Source organism: Zootoca vivipara, chromosome 2 (genome assembly GCF_963506605.1).
Source record: "Zootoca vivipara chromosome 2, rZooViv1.1, whole genome shotgun sequence".
NCBI lineage: Eukaryota > Metazoa > Chordata > Lepidosauria > Squamata > Lacertidae > Zootoca > Zootoca vivipara.
In genome coordinates, this window is record NC_083277.1 from 64,397,278 (window position 1) to 64,419,214 (window position 21,937).

At 44.7% G+C, this 21,937-nt stretch overlaps 1 protein-coding gene across 2 annotated transcripts in view; it reads left to right on the plus strand.

Moving 5' to 3' along the window:
- The window catches only part of MGAT4B (alpha-1,3-mannosyl-glycoprotein 4-beta-N-acetylglucosaminyltransferase B), a 79,746-nt gene extending 58,104 nt beyond the window's left edge, over positions 1–21,642 (plus strand). The window contains exons 7-15 of one of the 2 annotated variants that reach the window (XM_035105634.2): positions 404–479; positions 1,595–1,709; positions 4,073–4,203; positions 8,580–8,687; positions 10,194–10,393; positions 11,725–11,803; positions 13,972–14,059; positions 19,659–19,771; positions 20,709–21,642. In XM_035105634.2, coding sequence (XP_034961525.1) covers positions 404–479; positions 1,595–1,709; positions 4,073–4,203; positions 8,580–8,687; positions 10,194–10,393; positions 11,725–11,803; positions 13,972–14,059; positions 19,659–19,771; positions 20,709–20,732 — 934 coding nt within the window. In that variant the 3' untranslated portion in view covers positions 20,733–21,642. The remainder of the gene's footprint in view (positions 1–403; positions 480–1,594; positions 1,710–4,072; positions 4,204–8,579; positions 8,688–10,193; positions 10,394–11,724; positions 11,804–13,971; positions 14,060–19,658; positions 19,772–20,708) is intronic. The other variant, XM_035105635.2, reaches the window with a different exon arrangement.
- Positions 21,643–21,937: the final 295 nt, after the last annotated feature.

Below are 21,937 nucleotides of genomic sequence, written 5' to 3' on the forward strand. Positions count from 1 at the left end.
TGCTCTGTCACTGAGCTATGGCCCTTCCACACGAAAGTAGGGACTGTGGCAAGGACAAAGGGTTAAATTTCTTACTCTCCCCTGTCTCCTCATGCTGCAGTTACAATCTGGACTGAACCGCCTCCCATGACTGCTGTGTTACTTAGATTTTTAAAACTACACGTTGTTCCCATGAATAACAACAGATGTCGTTTGGTCCTAAAATCACCTAGAGTCCAAGCTAGAATGATAGCTATGCACTCAGAATAGATCTGGAACTCATTATGGTCTCAGAATGAGAGTGTACCGGATTCTGAATTCCCTGCTGAACTTGTGTTTTTCTCCATTGAAAGCACCTGCTGCCTGCCAGCAATGGAACAACTTTCTGCCTTGTGTGCCATTATAGTCTTTCTCTATTTTATAGGTGGAGGACTAAACAGAACCTAGATTATTGCTTTCTAATGATGTATGCACAGTCCAAAGGCATCTATTATGTCCAGGTAAGTTAAACATTGGCTAAAGTATAGATTCTGTTGCTCCCAGCAAGGAACATTTTGTCTGGGTCCTTGATCAAACACAAAAGTATGTGTGGGAAGCCTGTGTTTTAGAAGGGGGGGAGGGTACATACAGTAGACCATGTTGTTCATTATTTTGATCTGGTTCTTATGCGTTGCATTGAAACTATTAATTTTAACTCTGTCTCGTTCTTGGGTAAGACCTTGGTGTTCTAAAAGCAGTTGGCCAGATGAATTTTGCTAAGATTTAGATGGGGAAATGATCACCTTAACCTCCACAAGATTTAAGGAAGGGCCATAGTTAAGGGGCAGAGCATTTGCTTTGAATGCAGAAGGTCCCGGGTTCAGTTCCTGGCAGGGACAGGCTCCTGGCTGCCGGTCTGTGTTGACAGCACTGAGCCCGATGGATCAGTGGTCTGACTCGGTATAAGATAGCTTCATATGTTCCTATATCCTGAGTTAGCTGGAGTGGTAGAATGGGGCATTTTGTTTTTGTTTTTTAAAAAAACAGCATTTCAGCTTTGACATTATGTGGTCTTGATTTGGTAGCCTAACTTTGGAATCAGCATATTGCTGCTGGTACTTTATTACGTAACATGACTTATGATAGCAGGGTCTATTTCTAATGTTTGCCTGCTTCCAATGGCTAGAAAAACAAGATCCGTGTTTGATTATGGGAACAGGTCTTTTCTTGTATAATGCTGGCATGCCTGGAGCTAATTGACCATTACTAATTGAGTATTATTCATTATTTTAGTTCGCTTAGGAAAAACAGGAAACTGCTGGAAGATTTTGTCTTCCTTATTAAAATCCTGTCCCTGGCTAGAGGTTTCTTCCTCCCATGTTTCTTCCTACATGTTGTAGGGTAAATAAATAAATAATAAATAAATAAATTTTTATTTATACCCCGCCCTCCCCAGTCAAAAACCGGGCTCAGGGCGGCTGACACCAACAGAACCACAATAAAACATAAAAACAATTAATTAAAATACAGATTAAAATACAGTATTAAAATTTAAAGTGCAGCCTCATAGAGTTTTTCTTCAGCAGAGTGCATGATCTGTCACGAGTACTGGCATCTCCCGCTGTTTGTCTTGTAGCTGGAAGATGATATTGTAGCCAAGCCAAACTATCTCAGCACAATGAAGAACTTTGCTCTGCAGCAGCCATCAGAGGAATGGATGATCCTGGAGTTCTCCCAGCTTGGGTTTATTGGTAAGGCTCCCTTCAACATAACACCAACAGCACCTTCAGGTGCATTTTGCTTAGGGGAGAAACCTCTCCCAGCGGCGTGTGCTTCAGTGTTGTGCCTAACTCTGCCTGCAGGAGAAAGAAAAGCACCACCCATGTTTTCAGTTGTGCTTCTTTTGGCACGAATGGAACACAGAGTTGTGACAGTTGCACTCTGGCTTCCTCCAAACTCAACGCAGAACAGAAAGATCATACAGCAAAGCCAGCCACCTCTAGTTTCACATTGCTTTTTTGTGTGACACAAATGTTTTATTGATGTGGATTGTTAAGCAGGCCAAGTGTCTTAAGAGGCTCTAATTACTAGTTGGGAGGAGCAGCTGGTTCATGTGCATGCTTGTCTTGTGGAGATGGAAAGAGAGAGGCGTTAAGCAGCCTTGTATAGGGAAGTTTTTAATGTTTGATGTCTTAAAGGTAAAGGGACCCCTGACCATTAGGTCCAGTCGTGACCGACTCTGGGGTTGCGCGCTCATCTCGCATTATTGGCCGAGGGAGCCGGCGTATCGCTTCCAGGTCATGTGGCCAGCATGACAAAGCCGCTTCTGGCAAACCAGAGCAGCACATGGAAACGCCGTTTCCCTTCCCGCTATAGCGGTTCCTATTTATCTACTTGCATTTTGACGTGCTTTCGAACTGCTAGGTTGGCAGGAGCTGGGACCAAGCAACGGGAGCTCACCCCGTCACAGGGATTCGAACCGCCGACCTTCTAGTCAGCAAGCCCTAGGCTCAGTGGTTTAACCACAGCGCCACCTGGGTCCTTACTGTGTTTTAATTTGTTGAAAGCCACCCAGAGTGGCTGGGGCAACCCAGTCAGATGGGTGGCATATAAATTTATTATTACTACTACTATGATGTTAAAACAGCAGAGATCTTTCGCTGTTTACAGGTGGAAAAAACCTAGTCTGTCCTACTACTCCTATTTGGGTGGCAACAATATTGGAAGGGATATGGGGGCACTGAATGCAACTCAATCAGGAACTGGAAAGGTGGCTTTGAATGAAGCCTAACAGGAAATGTTGCTTCAAACCTACATTCCATTTAAGGAGCAGAGCAGACATGGCTCATGGACAAACAAAATAATAATAATAATAATAATAATAATAATAATAATAATAATAGCATTAGTAGTCTACCTTTCCTTCAAGGAACTCAAGGTAGCTTACATAGTTGTCCTCCCCATTTTTTTCTCACAACAACTCTGTGAAGTAGGTTGGGCTGCGAGAATAAGTGGCCCAAGGTCACCCAGTAAGCTTTATGGCTGAGTAGGTATTTGAACCCTGGTCTCCCACGTCCTAGTTCAACACTCCAACTGGTACGCCACACTGGTTCTCTATAACTTAATCAAGGTTGGGTTAAGAAGTTTCCTCCTCATTCATTCATTTGCAGTGTTTCTGTCCCACTTTTCAATATCACCTGGGCCAGGGAGAGGGCTTTTCACTATACTGCTGCAGCAAGTGAGAACGCCCTGCTCTGAGTGGGTGCTTATCTTGAAACAACAAATGGTACCTCAAGCAGGATCTTATTGGCAGACCATTAAAGCACAAGGTGTGTGTTCGTTAGGTTCATTTGTAAGGAAAAATAAAAACTGTTTCCAAAAGTTGTAGGAAGCAGATCTATTGCACTCTTCAAATGCAGGAATGGCTGGCTGGCTGACCTCTGGTCCTGCAGATGTTGCTGAGCTACATCTCCAGCCCCAGGCAGTGAGTGTGGCCAATCATTAGGGATGATGGATGTCATAGTTCAGCAACATCTGTAGGGCCACAAGTTAGCCACCACTGCTTCGATACTACATTTCTCCCTAGAATAGCACATACTGATTTTTAGGCTGTGCCACAGCAAATACAGTCCACTCTTATAAAGCCCTCACTGATATGAGGCATTAACTTTATTTACACTGTCTGACCTCCTGTGAGGGGGGTCAGAACATGTAGCAAAATTTACTTCTGGCTCGCAGACCACTGTTTGGAGAATAGACTGGCCCCTGAGAGTTGGCCTGAAGTAACGGCCATATGTAAGGGGTTAGCAGTGTGCCAGTATTAGATTCTGCTAATTGGCTAAGCATCAGCAGGCTGAATGCCTTTTTAAAAAGAAGTTCACACCTGTAGAGAACACTTCAGGGCAGGCACCCCCAAACTCGGCCCACCAGATGTTTTGTGACTACAATTCCCACCATCCCTGACCACTGGTCCTGTTAGCTAGGGAAGATGGGAGTTGTAGTCCCAAAACATCTGGAGGGCCGAGGTTGGGGATGCCTGCTCCAGGGCAAGGAAAGGGTTGTTTCTCTGATCCAACATGCATTTCTATTTTTTTTCTCTTCTCCACACTTTCAGGGAAGATGTTCAAGTCTTTGGATCTCAGTCTTATTGTGGAATTCATACTCATGTTCTATAAGGACAAGCCCATAGACTGGCTCCTGGATCATATCCTCTGGGTAAAAGTCTGCAACCCAGAGAAAGATGCAGTAAGTTAACCCCAAATTAGTTCTAACTTATGCAGATGTGCCTTTTAATGAAATGATACTGAAATTATGCAGAGATTCTGCAGTGGGTCTTTTTTTTAAGTCTCTTGAGTCTCTTTTATATTCTCTTTTACATTAAATTAAAAACTGAATTCTGTAAAGGATGGAATCACTTGTGGAGATGTTAAGGAATACTGGGTGTTGGTATTGGCTGGAGGGGATACAATTTGTGGTTCCTAATAGCTATTACAAGTCACAGGACTCCTCCCTCTGGCATGCTGTGAGAGAGTTCCTGGCACTGGAGAGAGATGGGCTGGTTTGCATTGCTTTGATGCAAAATGCTCTCCAATAAAAACCACATCAAATAGTTTGGGTAATGAAGTAATTCTTGCAACTGGATGCAAGGTAGTCAGGAGAGAGCCATTTGCCTGTGACATCATACTTAATGGTTGCTTATTCTTAAGAGACATTTAGTACCCAGAGTAAGACTCGGCTACTGCCTATCTCCTTGCCTGGTTCCAATCCATCTTTAGCACCCACATGTAGCCTTTTCTGGAACAAAGCTTGTTCACTCACCCCCGAGCACTTAATGCTCAGGAAAGACCAGCAGTTGCCACAGAAAGAAATATCTACTTGCCAAAAGAGACACTTTGCTTCCCCTGCAGCTGAGGCTGACTAGCACCTGGTTTGCTGGGTGGATAGTGATTTTCCTTGGGCTGGGATTTGCCTTGTGGTTTGCTTTGTGTCAAAATAATGAGGTGTTGCTGGTGTTCATCTTGTTTACAAGGCCTTGAACTAGAACATAGTTTCAATGTCACTGTGCATCCACCTTTGCTTGCCTTCCCCTTCCAAATTCCCTCCTCCTGCCCCCTGGTATGCTTTCCAGGGGATCCTGAGAGCATCTAAATCACTGTCTATTTTAAAATGTAACCTAGTTCCAGCATAGATTTCTGGCTCCCACTCCTGCTGCTTGCCTGATTAACTCTGCACAACAGTCTTTTAAACCAGACTTGCTCTTGTAAATCCTGCTGTGTAGAATCAAATTGGTGACTTGTAGGATTTGTCTCCTTGATTGAAAGTTTGCCTGACCTGAGGTTTAGTGGTGAAATGCTTTGCCTGATCTGAATATCTCTTCCTTTTGTCTGAAAACCAACTTTTAGAGTTCCCCCGCTGTAGCTGCTTTCATTAGCTGCATTGGTAACAACAATAAGAAGGCACAAGGCAGAAAGTGGAACCGCTCTTGACTGCTGTGTCCCACTTAACATCAGGCAGGAATGAGCCCTTTGCTAGCTGCATTCAGGAATTCTCTCATGAATGGAGCCAGGTTTTTAATTTTCTAAAGTAATGAGAGCTGGATTAGGGATTATTTTAGAGCAGGGCTACAGGGAATATGCCTGCAATGCCAAGTGTTGCAGGTAGTACAAATGGTTTTGGAAAGCAACCTGTGTCCGTGAGAGAGGGCTGCCTCAAGGGGCCCCTTCTTACACATATTAGGTAGACTGCTGTATTGGCAGTGGAACCACAGGTGACTGCCATTCCAAAAACGTGCGAGTTCTCGGTTTTAAAAAGGCCTACCCAGTGGGATTTGTGAGTTCTGTTGTTGTTGTTTTCTGTTATATTTGTTTAATAATTTCCTAGCTAAAGATTTAGCACCTCACATTGATAAAAATGTACATCCAGACCACCACTTCTTGGGACCAGCCATAAAGTATGCCACGCCTCAAGAAACGAGGTGGGAATGCAAACATGTGACAGACAGGATTTTTGTAGGGGACAAAAATGGGACAGGGGTAGGTGATGCCTTTAAAAAAGATCAGAGAGTGACATGGTGGTTTGGGCACATTTCATTTTGCTTTGTCTTTTGCTGTCCTAGTCCTCCTAATGGTTGCACATTTTCCTTCACATAAAATTGCAGGCTAAGATTTTAAATATGTTTTCCTTAATAAATGCTGGCATCAGGCAATCACACCTTTTATAAACCCGTTTGCCATTTGCCTCATGAAAGGGAGGCAGGGCAGGGCAGTGGGGAATGACCTTGGGAAAAGATAATAAAATAGTATTCTTAAGTGGGCAGCTTTTACTTATTCTAAGAGAAATTAGCAACTTAAATTAACAAGGTGAATTGGCGCAAGGGTTCAGCGGCATACAGCTACAGACATTTAAAAGAGAAAAAAGCCTCTAGTGATGCAAGGAGGAGGGGTCGATAATGAGTAGACAAGAAGAGAAACAGCTTCAGACTTGCATCTAGACAAGTTTTGTGTTTCAGGAAGGTGGTGGTAGAAGTGAAAGTGGTATTGGGCACAGTTTATACCTCCTTTTCACAGTACTACAGTATAAGTAAAATAGTCTGTGCATGCACCAACTTCAAAAGCTTATTTGCTCAGCGCTCAGTTTCTCCTTCATGCCTGTGTGTCTCTATTCTTCATAAGTCTCCTATGTGCAGCATATTTTCATTCACAAATGTATTCTCAAACTCTCCCAGGTGACAGAGTTGGGTAGAGGATTTTTTTATTTTTTAAGAAAAAGTGCCACAGATTTGCTTGCTACCCATCTAGAGTTGTGCAGAATTTTATCTTTTACAAACTGGTGGTAGAAACAGGAAGTGGCTCAGTTTCCTCTTAGCTGTGTTGAGACAAAATGAGACAGTTGCAATGGACACCAGCAAAACAGTATTTTATGAACAGACAATACAAACATATGAAGTTGGGAGGAAGGCCCATGATTTATCCCGGCAGCTACTTAATTAATTTAACAGTGCTATGGTCCATGGGGTCACGAAGAGTCGGACACGACTAAACGACTAAACAACAACAACAAATGGCACATTCATGAGACTCCCTACACCAAGCAGAAGGTCATGGTGTCCAGATGCCCAAAGCTGCCTCCTTCCCGCCTCCTTCCCATTCCCTGACTCTAGCAGGTTGCTAGAGATCAACAATACATTGCTGTTCAGGCTCCATATAAACAACCAAGCATGTATCAACAAAACGAAAGGCAAACATGTGTGCACAAGTTTATATATTTATTCTAATCATTGTGTTCCTAGTGAGATCCTAACACATCCAACCTCTCTTAGAGTTGAGTCTAGCAGCCTGGCTCAGTTGAAATCCAATTAAAGAAAACATTCCTGAGCTGTACTTCATTCTGACTGGGGCAAATGGCTCACTAGTGGTGACACCAGAATTGAGCTGGACTGCTGGTCTCAATCCATATCCATCATCTTTTAAACATTTTTAAGAAGTTGAAATACCAGTCAAGGGAAGATAGTTGTCCACTTGGAACTAGACCTTCATACCAACTTTGATGTAGATGAAGGCATACCTAAGTGTTTTAAGTGTGGCAGAAACATTTTTATACACACATTTGCTTCATTCTGAGATATTTGTTTTCAGGGTAGTAAATATGTATTCAAAATACTTTCACAACACTTAGGCTGTGTACACACTATACCTTTAAAGCATGTTCAAAGCACATTCTATATCTCAAAGAATTCTGGGCATGGTTGTTTGTAATTCTGTGTAGGGTAAATCACAGGGCCAAGAATTCTTTGAGGGATAGAATGTGTTTTGAATGTGCTTTAAATGCAATAGGAGCACTTCAAAGTACAGTCGAACAGAATCCGTTCTGGAAGTCTGTTCGACTTCCAAAACATTTGGAAACCAAATTGCAGCTTCTGATTGGCTGCAGGAAGCTTCTGCAGCCATTTGAAGCCGCAGAAGCCCCATTGGACGTTCAGCTTCCAAAAATAGTTTGCAAACCGGAACAGTCACTTCTGGGTTTGTAGTGTTCGGGAGCCAGAACGTTTTGAGCATTTGAGTTTGTGGTGTTTGGGAGCCAGAACATTTGACAATTTTTCCGGGTCATGTGGCCAGCATTACTAAGCTGCTTCTGGCGAAACCAGAGCAGTGCATGGAAACGCCGTTTACCTTCCTGCTGGAGCGGTACCTATTTATCTACTTGCACTTTGATTTGCTTTCAGACTGCTAGGTTGGCAGGAGCTGGGACCGAGCAACGGAAGCTCACCCCGTCATGGGGATTTGAACCGCTGACCTTCCGATCGGCAAGCCCTAGGCTCAGTGGTTTAGACCACAGCGCCACCCGCGTGCCTACCCCTGCTCTAGTGGGAGTCATTAGCTGAATCCCACCCATTGTGTGTACACAGCCTTAGACTGAAGACGGAAATAGCAGCTTAAGTGTGGTTTGGACATGCCTTCTTGGAAGCCACTGCTTTCACACTTACAGTTGAAATGTAATTGTGTCCCTAATGGCAAACTTGACTGAAAGTGGTTAACCAACCTATTTCCTACTTTGTACTTTCTCCTAAGTGTGAAGCACAAATCTTGATTTATTATTATTATTATTATTATTATTTATTTTAGAAACATTGTGACAGACAGAAGGCAAACCTGAGGATACGCTTCAAGCCCTCACTCTTCCAGCACGTAGGAACCCACTCCTCCCTCGCTGGTAAAATACAGAAGCTGAAAGTGAGTATGTGAGGTCATAGGACTGGGAAACTGCATCTCTATGCATTGGGCAAATATATATGTAAAATGTGATAAGTTTTCAAATAAGTGTAGCAGTTTAGGCAGGGAAAGCAGGTGCTTTCAATGCAGGTGTCTTCCCTAGGGAAGAGAGGTCAGTTGTGCTTCTTCTGCAGAGTGGGAGTGGATGCTTCACTGACAGAGTATGAAAGAAATTGTTAATGGCTTGGAAGCAAAGGGGAGGCATCGGGGTCAGGAGCCAAGGGAACTGGAGCATGGCAGGTATCAACTCTGATTAATAGCTGCTAGCCAGCATTCAGTAGCTATGTGTTGCAGTAGCTTTAAAAGCCTCATATCAGCAGTGTTCTTTGGAAAGTGACTCTGGGCAGAGGACGGGAACTCCATGCAAATATTTGACTGTAAAACTTGGGCATCATGACACATTTGAGAGTTGTACTAGTTTCAGTGAGCTCTACTAAAACTAATCTAAAGGTCCAGTTCTAGGATTCTTAAGTTTATCTCTCTCGCTCTTACTTCACACAGATTTTGGTTCTCTTAAGTCCCCCCACCCCTCCCTCCCTCCCTCCCTCCCTCCCTTTTCCAAGGAGAGGACTCAGGAGAGAGGGGTATTGCCAGAGGGATCACAGAAATAGGGAGTTTTGAGGATAGATTTGAAGACAGAGTGAGAAGGGCAATGTTGCATAGATGTTCTTGGAAGGGCGTTCCAGGCATGTGGGGCAATGTGAGAGAAAGGGCAGACAGAAGTTGGGGTGGGGTGGGAGGAAGGGAGTTTGAAGAGCAACAGTTATGCAAACTAATATTTGCTTATTTGTCTGTTTCTCATTGTTTTATGTATACCCCTTATAGATTTATTGATTTTTGATTAAGAGTATTATATATATTTTTCTAAACAAAAATAATAATAAACAGTCTTAATCAGGAATATATTGACATCCAAGCGTGGAAAGAAAAGGGGAGCCAAGGCTATGGAGTGCTTTTGAAGATAAGAGTGAGGGCTTTGTGCTGGATCGCAGGGTGGACGGGAGGGCCATTGCTGACGTTTAAAGAGAGGCATGACATCATCTGAGAGACTGGAGGGATGAGAGAGGTGAATGATAGACATGAGGGGCCTGAGCAGTGGTACAACAGAAGCCAAGCAAGGAAAAGGTACAAAGGCAGGAGATGACTGGATTGTGAACCAGAGTTTCTTGCTGAGGTGTATTTTCACAATGTGCAGGCAGAAGTGACATGGCTTTGGTGATGGACTGAATACACAGAGGGAGAGAACAAGAGATAAAGCTAAGTTTTTGTGAAGCCCGAACAGCAGCCTGGATGGTGATGAGATGATGAAGAGTGAGGCTAGGGAGGAAAGATTTAAAGCCCCCTTAATTAAACCAGCCCCCCCCCCCCACTGCCCATGCATTAGTATAGCAGTATTTCCATAAAAGTGCAATGGGAGTAGGAAACACAGTTTTATATAGTTTAAATTGTTTTGCTTTTACCTTGCATGTTGAGGACAAAGATTTTGGAAAGCAAGCACTCCGAAAAGAACACGTCAACCCTCCTGCAGAAGTTAGCACCAGCCTGAAAACCTACCAGCACTTCTCCTTGGAGAAAGCGTATCTGAGGGAAGATTTCTTTTGGGCATTTACCCCCACGGCGGGTGACTTCATACGCTTTCGCTTCTTTAAGCCCCTACGCATTGAACGGTGAGTATGTGGGGATTTGTGGGGGGAGGTTAGCTTGACATTTAAAAGTCACTCATCCCCTCTCCCCTGTGGTAGAACAAGAGTTCATCTGAAAGGCAGGTTGCATCTCATCCACTCATCGCCCTGCTTCTCCCACATACGGCCTTTTAGCTTTCAGTTCTGCCTGCACAGCCTTACAGATAGTAAGCTAAAGCAAAGATGAAATTAATTGGCTTATTCAGTTACAAAGGGAATTCTACCCAAGTCTCAGTGGCGCCCAAGTCACCTAGAGCCCATCCTGCTTTCTAATAGGGTATGCTTAATTAGGTTTTGTTCCGATACCATTGTGAATCATGTGCAGTCAAGATTTGAGTGCTTTCATGAAAGTGTGTTTTGCCTCATTCTGATACCTCTAAGAAATATTCATCTGCAATAGGAATGTGGCTCTCCAGATGTAACTAGACTCCAAATCCCATCAGTCCCAGCCATTGATATGAGGCTCATGAGCGGGAGAATTCTGTTGCACTTATGTCTTGGTTGTGAGTTTCCCATAGGCACTGGGCATTGGGCTGGCCAATTATGAAAACATAATGATAGGCCAAGCAGGGCTTTTGTGGTCCCGCGGTCTCTAGAGGGCCACAAGTTGCCATTCCAGGGGAGGAATTTAACGTAGTGCTGAGTTTATTGCGTCAGCTTGCCAGACAGAATGATCTCCCCTCTCCTTCCCCCATGTGCTAGTCTAGGGGTTCCCCTAACACACACACCCCAGACAATTTAGGAAGGTGGTGGGAGGTGAGAGGGGGAAAAGTCCTATTGTGCTAGCAGAAGAATCTTGCACTGGCTTCTACTTGCAGAACTCATGAACTGAATCTGGCCCCTGGTTTGCAACTTAAATCATGTGCAGGAATTATGGGGAAAATTGAATGTGGTATGCAGAAGTCCATTTGTTTGTCTGTTAAATTTCCCTGAGCATTTAATGTCCGGGGTGGGTGGGTGGGTGTTCCCCCTCTCCCTCTTGATTTGTTAACATGGGAACATCTTGGGTGTGTGGCTTTATCCTTCCCAGAATCCGTTCAGGAAGCACAAGAAGTCACTTCTTACGTTTCCAGCATCATAGGAGAAGATAATTGCACTTCTTACTGATATTCATATGCGATGGAGTGCTTAATTTGCAAGCGCAATCAAACAATCAATCCATAATTAGTTGTTTGTGCACTTTGAGCCATCTTTCTCTCAAAGGAGGCTTTCTGTGGGAGGAGAGGCCCCTGTTGGGTGAGCTTATGCCTGGTGGGGTCCTTCTGTGTTCCATCCCCTATGAAGCTGTGCATTCATTGCTGGTTCCTGCCCCACAGGTTTTTCTTCCGCAGTGGCAATATTGAACACCCTGAAGACAAGCTCTTCAACACAACTGTGGAAGTGTTACCTTTTGACGTAAGTTTACTGAGCTTACCATAGGAGTTCGTGTGAGGTGGGAGACCAAGGTTTAGGAGATTATAACCCAGATTTTTGTTACTTTGTGGTTGGATTCCATGAGAAGAATATGTATGGGGTAGGGTTACCAGACGTCCCCGTTTCCTGGGGACAGCCCCCAGATTTGCAACTCTGTCCCCAGAAAAATTCCACCCCCAGAATGTCTCCGGATTTCATTAAATGTCCCCGGGAAATGTGGCAGGGGCAGCAGTGGCGGAGCAAGACGGGTGCAGCGCACTCCGGGTGCCATCCTGATGAGGCTGTGCAGGGCTTTGCCGGCACCACCAGGAAAGCGGAGCTCAACCCTCTTCCCCCAGGCTTGGGGTATGCTTGGGAGTTGGGGGGGTGCCGGCACTCCCAGCTGATGATCCCACCAAGCTTGATCTGAGCCAGGTGGAGCCTGGGAGTTCTCTCTTCACCATCAGAAGGCTCTTCTTTTTTTAAAAAAAAAATTGCCTCCTCCTCTTCTGCCTGCAGCAGCTGCCGATTGGAGCCTCCCGGGTCCCAAAGGCACAAGCATTCTTAATGGTTTCTGTCTTCCATGACTCTTTTTTTAAAAGTCAGGAGAGAGTAAACGGGGAGATTGGGTGGTGGGGTAAGCCCTGCACCCTCCGTGCAAGTTGCAGAAGGGAAACAGAAGTTGGCTGGCACTACTGCGTAAAGTCTTGGTTTGCTGGGAAGCATGCTGGCCTGCTGGAAATAAATAAAACTAATCTTGGATCCCGAAAAGGGCTTTGGAAACAGAGTGCATAGTAGTAGGTTAGAGGAAGTTGTCTGGGAATTCGGGGTTCTGGGGTTTCTCAAGAGTGGGGAGATACCTCTGCAGAGGACATGTGGCCTTGTGGTTAGAGCAAAGGCACCTTATTGTCCATTGTTCAGGAAGTAGCAGTGGGGTGAGAAGGGGAGAGCTCTGCAGAGCTGGAGCAGAACCCTGAATTCAGAAGGGCATTATGGGTAAGAATGGGCGCAGCATTAAAACTGCTGGCACGTTTGCAAAGCTAAGCAGGGTCTGGTATGGTTTCAGATTGAATGGGGAGCCTTGTATTGAGATTCCTGCATTGTATAACTGTATTCTGAGAAAACGCAGAATACCAATTAGAGGGCCTCTTGGGAAGGAGCTTGGGGCTCTGCTAGCAATTTATGTGGATGGATGTCAGTGTAATATCTGTGGGAGGAGGCATTTATGAATTTTAGCAATAAAAAAATAGTATACTTTTATATGTCAAATCAGCAGAATTTCCATTTCACAGCTATCCAGCAGGTACAAAAGCCAACTCAAGCTGAAATTGTTGTGTTGGTGGAAGCAGTGTCATAACTACTGGGGGAGAGGGGCTAGCTGGGTTTTTTGCCCCAGATGAAGCCTCCGAAGAGGGGGGTGGGCATTCAGGCCCCCTGCCTATGTGTGTATGTCATAGCTGCCAAGTTATCCCTTTTTTAAAGGGATGCTGAATAGGCTTCCTCGCGAGAAAAGGGAAAACTTGGCAGCTATGGTGTATGTACACAAATGTGTGTGCCAAACTGGGTCTTTGACCCAGGTGAAATAAAGTCTCCTTTCGCCCCTGGATGGAAGTGGTGCTTCTAAATGACAGGAATATAATACTACACCAGGGCAAAACTTCCTGTCCATAGCTCGGTTTAATGTGGATTGTGAACCCCTTGTGCCTCCTTTAATTATGGTTAATAAAGCATGAAATTAAAAAAAAAAAGTGTCCCCGGATTCACTGAAAAAAATCTGGTAACCACGGTATGGGGTCAAGGGGCTTAGCAATGGAAGCTTCTGAGAAGCCTGTGCCACCTAATCTGAATTCAAATTCTAATTCCTGAGGCATTATTCCAAAACCTAGCAGCAAGCCTGCTTATTCATTCTCTATTTAAAGTACAGTACCTGTGGCAGGAAAAAGGTAGTCCTTACAAGGTATATTTTAATAGACTTATTTTTTGGGGGGGGGGTCCTTGAAAGCATAGAGGAGGTCTTCCAGCAACCCAGTATGCTAGAGTAATTCTGTGTCTCTGAAAAAGTAAACATTGCCTGATGTTTTATGACCATAGTGGTTTAAACTGTACCCGCAGCAGGCTGCCTAAATCCTTCTTGCTGGCTTTTTGCAAAGATTGTTTCTTTTCCTGCACAGAGTCTCCAGTCAGATAAGGAAGCCCTGCAGGAGGGAAGAGCGACAGCATTCAAGTACCACAGGACATCTGACGGCTACATACAGATAGGTAAATTGCTGGTTCAAGGCAAACAGCAGCCTGCTGGTTGTGGATAATGCACTGTGGTATGTTGCTGTTCAGATAACACAATTACGCAGAGAGTGATTGCATGGAAGGTTTCAGGGGTGCGAGACAAACTTATCTTGAATTAATTAGCACACACCCCCACCCCACCCTTGACCTGGAATTTAGAGTGAAAGTCATTCACTCAGAACACACATGACATTTTTGTCATTTTTCCAAGGGTTAGAATTTGCATATGTCTTCGTTTTAAAGACTTTGCTGAGGTGGACTTTCCTGGCTAACACTGTGCAAATGCAAATGTTGACAACACTGCAGAGGTCAAGAAGTACGGATAAACCTGAAGGACGGAAAGAACAGCTTGATTATACAGTTAATCTCAAATTGTTCTTTGGGGCAGTAAAAAAAAGAAATGAAATGAAATGAAAAGTGTTTTTCTCTTTAGTTCTCTTCTTAAGCACATTGATGTGTGGAATCAGTGGAGCCTGTTCCCATGTGTTGTCTTTTTATGATTGGAGCTTTGGCGCTCTGTGGCAGAAACCATTTACTGATCCTGCTGCTCTTTCTGGGCAGCTTCCAGCATCATCTCCTTTGCCTACTTGCTTTCTGAAAACAATTGCAGGAACTAGGGGAACAAATGGTTACAGGTTTACATCTTCCTGCCTGTAGGAATGGTGTCTTGTTGGGTACTTGTGGGTCTGAAACCCTACTCTGAGCACTTTCCACATGTGCCAGCCAGTGGGTGTGTCTTGGTTGTTTGTTACCAGTTGTTGTTGGGGTTTTTTAACAAGTCGAAAACCATGCTAGGGGTTGGACTTAGATTACGCACTTCTGGCCCCAGTACGGTAACTTTCAGATCTCACTGAGTGTCTGTTTGTCTGGGATTGGGGGAAGGAGGACATGGAAGAGGGATGTTTTGTATTTGAAAAGTTGCAATACCTCCAATGAATAAGCAAAAGCAAAAGGGAGCAGAAACTGTAACATCAGAAGTGGTCCTCAGCCTATGCATTTATGTTGTGTGAATCAGAGAATTCCTTGATTGTTGAGAGGCACAAGCTATAGCTGAGGAAGTATCGTAGCTGCACCTTGTAAGCAATCTGCACATTCTTGTTGCTAGAATGGCTTAAGCCTCATTGAACACCAGGTCTGAGGCTGTGTACACATTAGTGGCTTAAAATGAAGCAAAGTCATTCTTCCTTGCCACTTTTCCAAGTCCTATTTGCATATTTCTGTACACACCAGAGGTATGTCTTCACCCAAAGTGCATTAGCTGTTTGGTTTTGCTGTGCCTTCAAACCCCATTTATGAAGCTGTGATCTGCACATGCCCAGCCCAGAGGGTTTGCAGTCCTCTTGAAAACAGGCTGTTTTGGAATTTGAATATGATTTATGAGTACAAAATACATATGCTATACAGTACATATCAATGGGAACTAAGTCCACAGGTATATTCAGTTGTCTCTCTCTCTAAAAATGTCCTTGAGTAGGTATCCAGTCATTTCCTGGCCACTGCTCACTTGTAATTTAAAGCCTCATTGAAGTGGCCTTTGGGGAACGTTAAGAGAAATAAGGTGAGTGGGAAGGGTTTAAGTCAGGCATCCCAAAACTGCGGCCCTCCAGATGTTTTGGCCTACAACTCCCATGATCCCTAGCTAACAGGACCAGTGGTCGGGGAAGATGGGAATTGTAGTCCAAAACATCTGGAGGGCCGAAGTTTGGGGATGCCTGGTTTAAGTGGTGGCAGGAAAAATGGAGACTCTAGCAGTGCAGGAAAGGCTTTGCAGAATTTGGTGGACTTTTGAAGGCAGAGGAGGTAACTAGCTGGATAAGACAGGAAGTGCTTTTCCAGGCCTAGGAAACTCCATGATAGCTGCAGCAGGAGAGGGCAGCCAAAGTTGTATGGTGTCACAATGTCCTTGTGCAAAACAGGGAAAGCAAGGAGAGAAGCAGAGGCAAATAAGAGTCTGCATTCCATGCCAGAGCTAGAAGCTTGGATTTGATATGCAAAACAGCAGGGTACCAGTGTTGACTTGAGGAGAGAGGTGACATGATTGCACAGGGTGTGACAGGTGGGTGGAGAAATTTTACCAAAGGTGTTTCTAGTTGACACGAGAAAGGAAAGACTGCAGGCATATTGATCAGGACAAAAAGTTACAGTAGACTTGGAGAGAGAGGAACTGATAGCAAATGATAATTGTAGCAGAGAAATTGTAGCAGAGAGAAAATAATTGATTTGGGAGATGTTGAAGAGGAAAAAAAGGCAATGCATGGTAATGGCTGGGATAGCAGAAAGAGAGGCAAGAAGATTTTTCCCAGCTGTTTTAAGATGGCGGCTCATTTCATGCAGGCATAGATTTCAAGAGTACATTATATCCATACATAGCTTCAGTTAGCAAGGGCAAATATGTGGATCAATAGCTATTTCCCCTTAAAATGTGCAGAAGTAGGGACAGTCCTTTACCAGATGCCAGGGGCGTAGAAAGGGGGGGCGGTGGGGACGGACCGCCCCGGACGCCCTCACTGAGGGGGGTGACATTTGGCGCACCGCCCACCCGCAACTCCCAAGCCTACCCCGAACCTTCAGGGTAAGGAGGGGAGCTGTGCCGCTTTACCGGCGGCATTCCACCCTTCCCCCTTCGTTTTGACAGCTTGGGGGAGGCTTGGATATCACGGGTGGGTGGCGCACCGAATGTCTGCCATGGGCAGCTTGCTCTGCCCCCAGCTGCAGGGTGCGCACACCGCTTCTGGCTCCTGAGCAGCTGTCCTGTGCCTGGGAGGGCACCCCCCTTGGGAGTGCGCCCACCCTGGGCAGCACAGCCATATACTCCGCCGCCAGATGCCACTTCTATGCAGTGTTAAGAACAATTTATTTAATAGTTTTGTAGAGTTACAGAAACATATGCAACTACACAAATGCCTGGAAGCAATAAAATAACATGCAGATGAAACTAACAAATTGATTGCATGAAAGTTTGTGTCCTTCACAATTGCCATTGGGGCAAACCAAAGCGCTGTGTTGTATGTACATACAAGCTTATGCCTTGCATGTAAAAGGCCCCAGGTTCAATCCTTCCATCACCAGTTAGCAAGGATCAGGTAGCAGGTAAAAGGCCTGTGATTCTGGAGAGTCACCATATATACGTGTGTGTGTGTGTGTGTGTGTGTGTGTGTGTGTGTGTGTGTGAAGGTTCACATGTATTTTTTATTCTCGTTTCTGTGCCAAAGTACAAGATGTGAGGAATAAAGTGGCTCTTACATTATGAACGGCAGGTAGCAGTGTCTATGAGGATTAGAGCCCTGCAAAAAAAGCATAACAACTAGGAAATTGTGCTACAAATTGAGAAATCCCTCCTTCAAATATCACCCCTGTCATTTTGGCGAACTGCTCTTCTCTCAGCCTCAGCCACATGGCACAAGACTGACTCTGATTTGCAGGCTTGTGGCAAGTATGGCAAGAGAGCATACACGAAGAACACGAAGTGTTAGAAAGTGCAAGTACAAGGGGACACGGTGAAGTTTGTAAAATTATGCATGGCATGGAGAAAGTGGATATAGAAAAGTGTTTCTCCCTCTCTCGTAACACCAGAACTCATGGGCATTTGATGATGCTGAATGTTGGAAGAGTCGGGACAGATGAAAGAAAGTCCTTGTTCACACAGTGCCTAGTAAACTATGGAACTCACTGCCACAGGAGGCAGTGATGGCCATCAACTTGGACATCTTTAAAAGATTAGACAAATTAATGGAGGGCAAGGCTATCAGTGGCTAACAGACATTCTACCTTCACTGTCAGAGGCAGCGTGCCTCTGATTACCAGTTTCTGGGTAATGCAGATGGGCAGAGTGCTGTTGCTCTCTCAAGTTCCACACAGGTATGTGATTGGCCCGTGAGAACAGGATGCTGGACTAGATGGGTCCTGGGTCCAGCAGGCTCTTCTGATTTTCCTAGGATTCCTAATGACCTTTCAGGATACTCCTTTCCTTTCCTTCCCCCTCCAGATTTCCATTTACATCAACAACAGGCAGTGCTTTTTTCAGCAGGAACTCTGCAGAACTCAGTTCTGGCACCTCTTTTTCTAGAAAAAAAAAGCACTGACAACTGGCACTCTCCATGTGCCATCTTAGATGGGAGGTTACATGTGTGTGTAGGGGCACCCCCTTTGTTATGGATAGTGCCATTTTCATTACATAAGGATCAGTACACAGAGAATGAATTCACTATTTGTGTGTGAGAGAGAATGAGAGTGAGAGATTATAATATATGATAAAGCAGTGCCACCTACTGGACAGCTGCAGCTTTGCAAAGCATAAAAACATGGAACTAAATATATATATAAAAATGGAACTAAGTACTTCGTCTAGCATCTGCCTTGTCAAGCGCCTGTTCCATCAAACATCCGCGGCAAACCCAGAAGTACTGGCATGGGTTACTGCCGGGTTCGCCGCATACGCAGAAGCACAAACCGCTCCATGCACAGCACTTTGTCCATTGTCCTGGGCTCCGGAACGGATCCCGGTCGCAAGACGAGGTACTACTGTAATCCTTTAAGTTTCTTCAGGGGAGGGAAGAATTGAAGTTTGCTGCCATTCACACCACAACCTAGTGTAGTGGTATTGTTTGGTGGTCTGTAACTGTCATGGTTATGTCTTGTTTGGATATTGCTTCCACCTCCAGAAAGCTATTATTTGGGGACCACTAGTATGGAGGTCAAACATTGTGCCCCCTCATCATGTAATGTATTAAGATTAAGATTTCTCAAGAACTCTTTTTAAAAGCAGATGTCAATAGCCACATCCTTCCTCTTGGGCAATATGGTATTTTCTTTCAGAAAAAAAAACTTTGTATGTCTACAGAGCATAACTCATTCACAAAGTCATTCTTACTACTACATGGTTGTTAGCTCTGTTAAAAAGGGAAGAGGCCAGTGTGTAAAAATTAGGCAGGAGCGGAAGCCAAACCCAGGAGGCTGCCTGCATTTGAAACATCTACACTGAGCTAGCAGGAGGTTCATCACTTGGTCATCACTAAATATTCAGGTGTGTGGCATTTTAATGTTAACATGACCACGCCAGGCTTGCTGTACATATTTTGGGTGATAAGCGGCCCATGACAGAGAGTAACCCTGCAGCAAGTAGGGCAATAATATTGTGTGACATGCTCATCACTTGAAAATCCAGTCATGCGAATTCACACAAGGCGTGGTTTTTATAAACCGGGTCAGCTTGTAGAACAGTGGGTAGGAAATGTTTCCTCGTGAGCACATTCCCCTACAGCCAGTCACGTAAACTGAAAAGAGGAGTTTGTTTTAGGTAGCTCCACTGACTTCTCTGAAAGAGGGAGATGGTGGCTTAGGAGCCACAGCAGTTACCATGACTGACTGCATTTCACATTGCAAGCAGCACCCCTTTGTTTGAGCACAGGGGCTCCAGTGCATGCCCTGACATTTCTAGGCATGACTGCATATGCTGGAGCCAGCCTGCAGAAATTACCCCCGTTTCACCATGGAGAGCTGAGCGTGCAGTGGTGGTGCTGCCACTAAGAGGAACTGAGAGTTGTCCTGAAGTTTATTTTCTTTGTCCATTGTGCAGGCTCTTTTTCAAAGGGCATTGCTGAAGGAGAAGTGGACCCTTCCTTTGGGCCTCTGGAAGCAATACGGCTAACCATCCAGACTGACTCTCCTGTATGGATCATCTTGAGCGAGGTAATATGTTTTCCTGGGAAAAACTCCTTTGTAAGGGTGGTGATTACAGCAGCTCCCACTTAACCTTTCCGCCAACTGATCTGTCTAGCCGGGACAGGGAAAGAAAGTTCTTGAAAGATACAGTGCCCGTTTAGGGCCATTGCCTGCAATGCCCCAGACAATTCTATCTGGGGCACAGTGGGGAATTTTAAAATTGCAGCTTGTAATTGCCAGGAGCTGAGCACAGATGCCAGTTGGCAATGCTACCTGCCGGGGATTCTCTGGGTCTTTCCCCAGGCATGCATTTGGTAAGTAACCACAGTAATTGACCACAGTCCTCCATAGAGACAGGCTTAGCTTCCTGACAACCACCTTCACAGGAGCAGTCCCCCACCCACCACAACTCAAGAGACCTACCTCCCAAAGCCAGAAAGGAGAATGTATGTTGCTTAGAAGATAAAACACACTTTGGTGCTCAGATGAACAGGAGTGGTTTGCTTATTTGGTTGTTGCATCGGGCTTGTGAGGTGATGCAAACGGATTTGATGAAGTAGAAGCTTGGTAATCAGATCCTCTAGACCAGGCTTCCTCAACCTCAGCCCTCCAGATGTTTTGAGACTACAATTCCCACCATCCCTGACCACTGGTCCTGTTAGCTAGGGATGATGGGAGTTGTAGTTCCAAAACATCTGGAGGGCCGAGTTTGCCTATGCCTGCTCTAGACAGCAGTTGCACCCGCCTGCAACTGTGATTTTATGTGTTAACTGTGAAATCCCCCCCCCTATTTCCAACAGAGATTTCATGCTGTGATTTGCTTCAGGTACAGTTGTCCAGAAGAGACAGAACTCTTTTCTCTTGCACTTGGCATTAATTAATAGGGCAATATTCTAGAGGAGAAAAAACAGATTTGCCAAGCTGTGACCTTTTTCTGTTGTTTTGCTAATCCATGTACTTTCAGATATTCCTGAAGAAAGCTGACTGAACTTCAAGACACAGGGATAATGCACAACATGGCTGTCAGCTCTTCCCCTCTTCTTCCTCTTGTCTATGAAACTGCAGACACAGCAGATTAGGAGCAGCCTAGTAAAAGGTGCCTGCTGAAGGGCACCTGCTGCTCCCAGAACAGGAAGAAAATGTTGGTGAAACTTGGCAGGGCCTTAAGGGATGCTGGACCACGTTTACTGGGAGAAGAGAAGCATTTTTTTATGCACAGGTGCTGGACTGAATTTAAAAAATGAAGCACTAGTGCTGGCCTATCTTGGATCCAGCTGCTGCAGCTGCAAAAAGAGGACCTTGGAGACTAACTTTCTGTGTAAAAGATTTGTTCTCCCCCCCCTTCCTTTGAGCAAGGACCACACACACTATTCCCATGCCTCTTCCTCTCTCCCCACCCCTCCCCCACCCCTGGCCCCTTGGGTGTTGATTCCTGAATGTATCACTAAAGGGTGCATTTAGAAATACGGGTTTAAGGACTATGAAGGCTAACTGCGAGGGCAGCTCAACTGTCAAGTGAAGCACTGGCGCATTTTGGGAGGAAAGCAGACTGCACCTCCGGCCCCATGTGTGTAAGTAAAAGCAGTTGCTCCAGACTAAAGCTGAGGATTAAATACGAGGGGTAACTGGTCTGAGGTGGGAGGGAAGGGAAGGGATGTATGGAGGGGACAGAATGGCAGGGAAATGAAAAACCACACTGTGCCTGCCAGGGTTGTACATGTGCCCTTCATACAATAAGAGTTCCTGTTGAAGTCTCCAGTGTCTTCATGCCTTGAGAATGAGTGCTAAAGTCCATCCTTTTAAATCCATATCTGTTATTTACTGGTTGGTGTGAATTTTGGAGAAAAATAAACCATGTAGGCCAGTCCTCAAATGGTAGGGATTAGAGTAATTTAAAAGAAGAAAAAAACCAATGTCTCTAGCTATACACTGGAATGCGTTATACTACTTTAATGTGCTGTATTTTTTATTATTGGATACATTTGATTTTTAAGTATATCTATATAAAATATATATATTAAAATGTGCACTGTAAAATTTTATTTTACTGGCTCTTTCATTAATTAGGAAAGTCAGAAAGGCAAAGTGTGATTTTATAGGGCTATTAAAAGTATGACATGTTTTCTGTACAGACATAGCTAAGACAGATTTTGCAATGGGGAAGATTTCTATTTAAACCAAAACCTACAGACA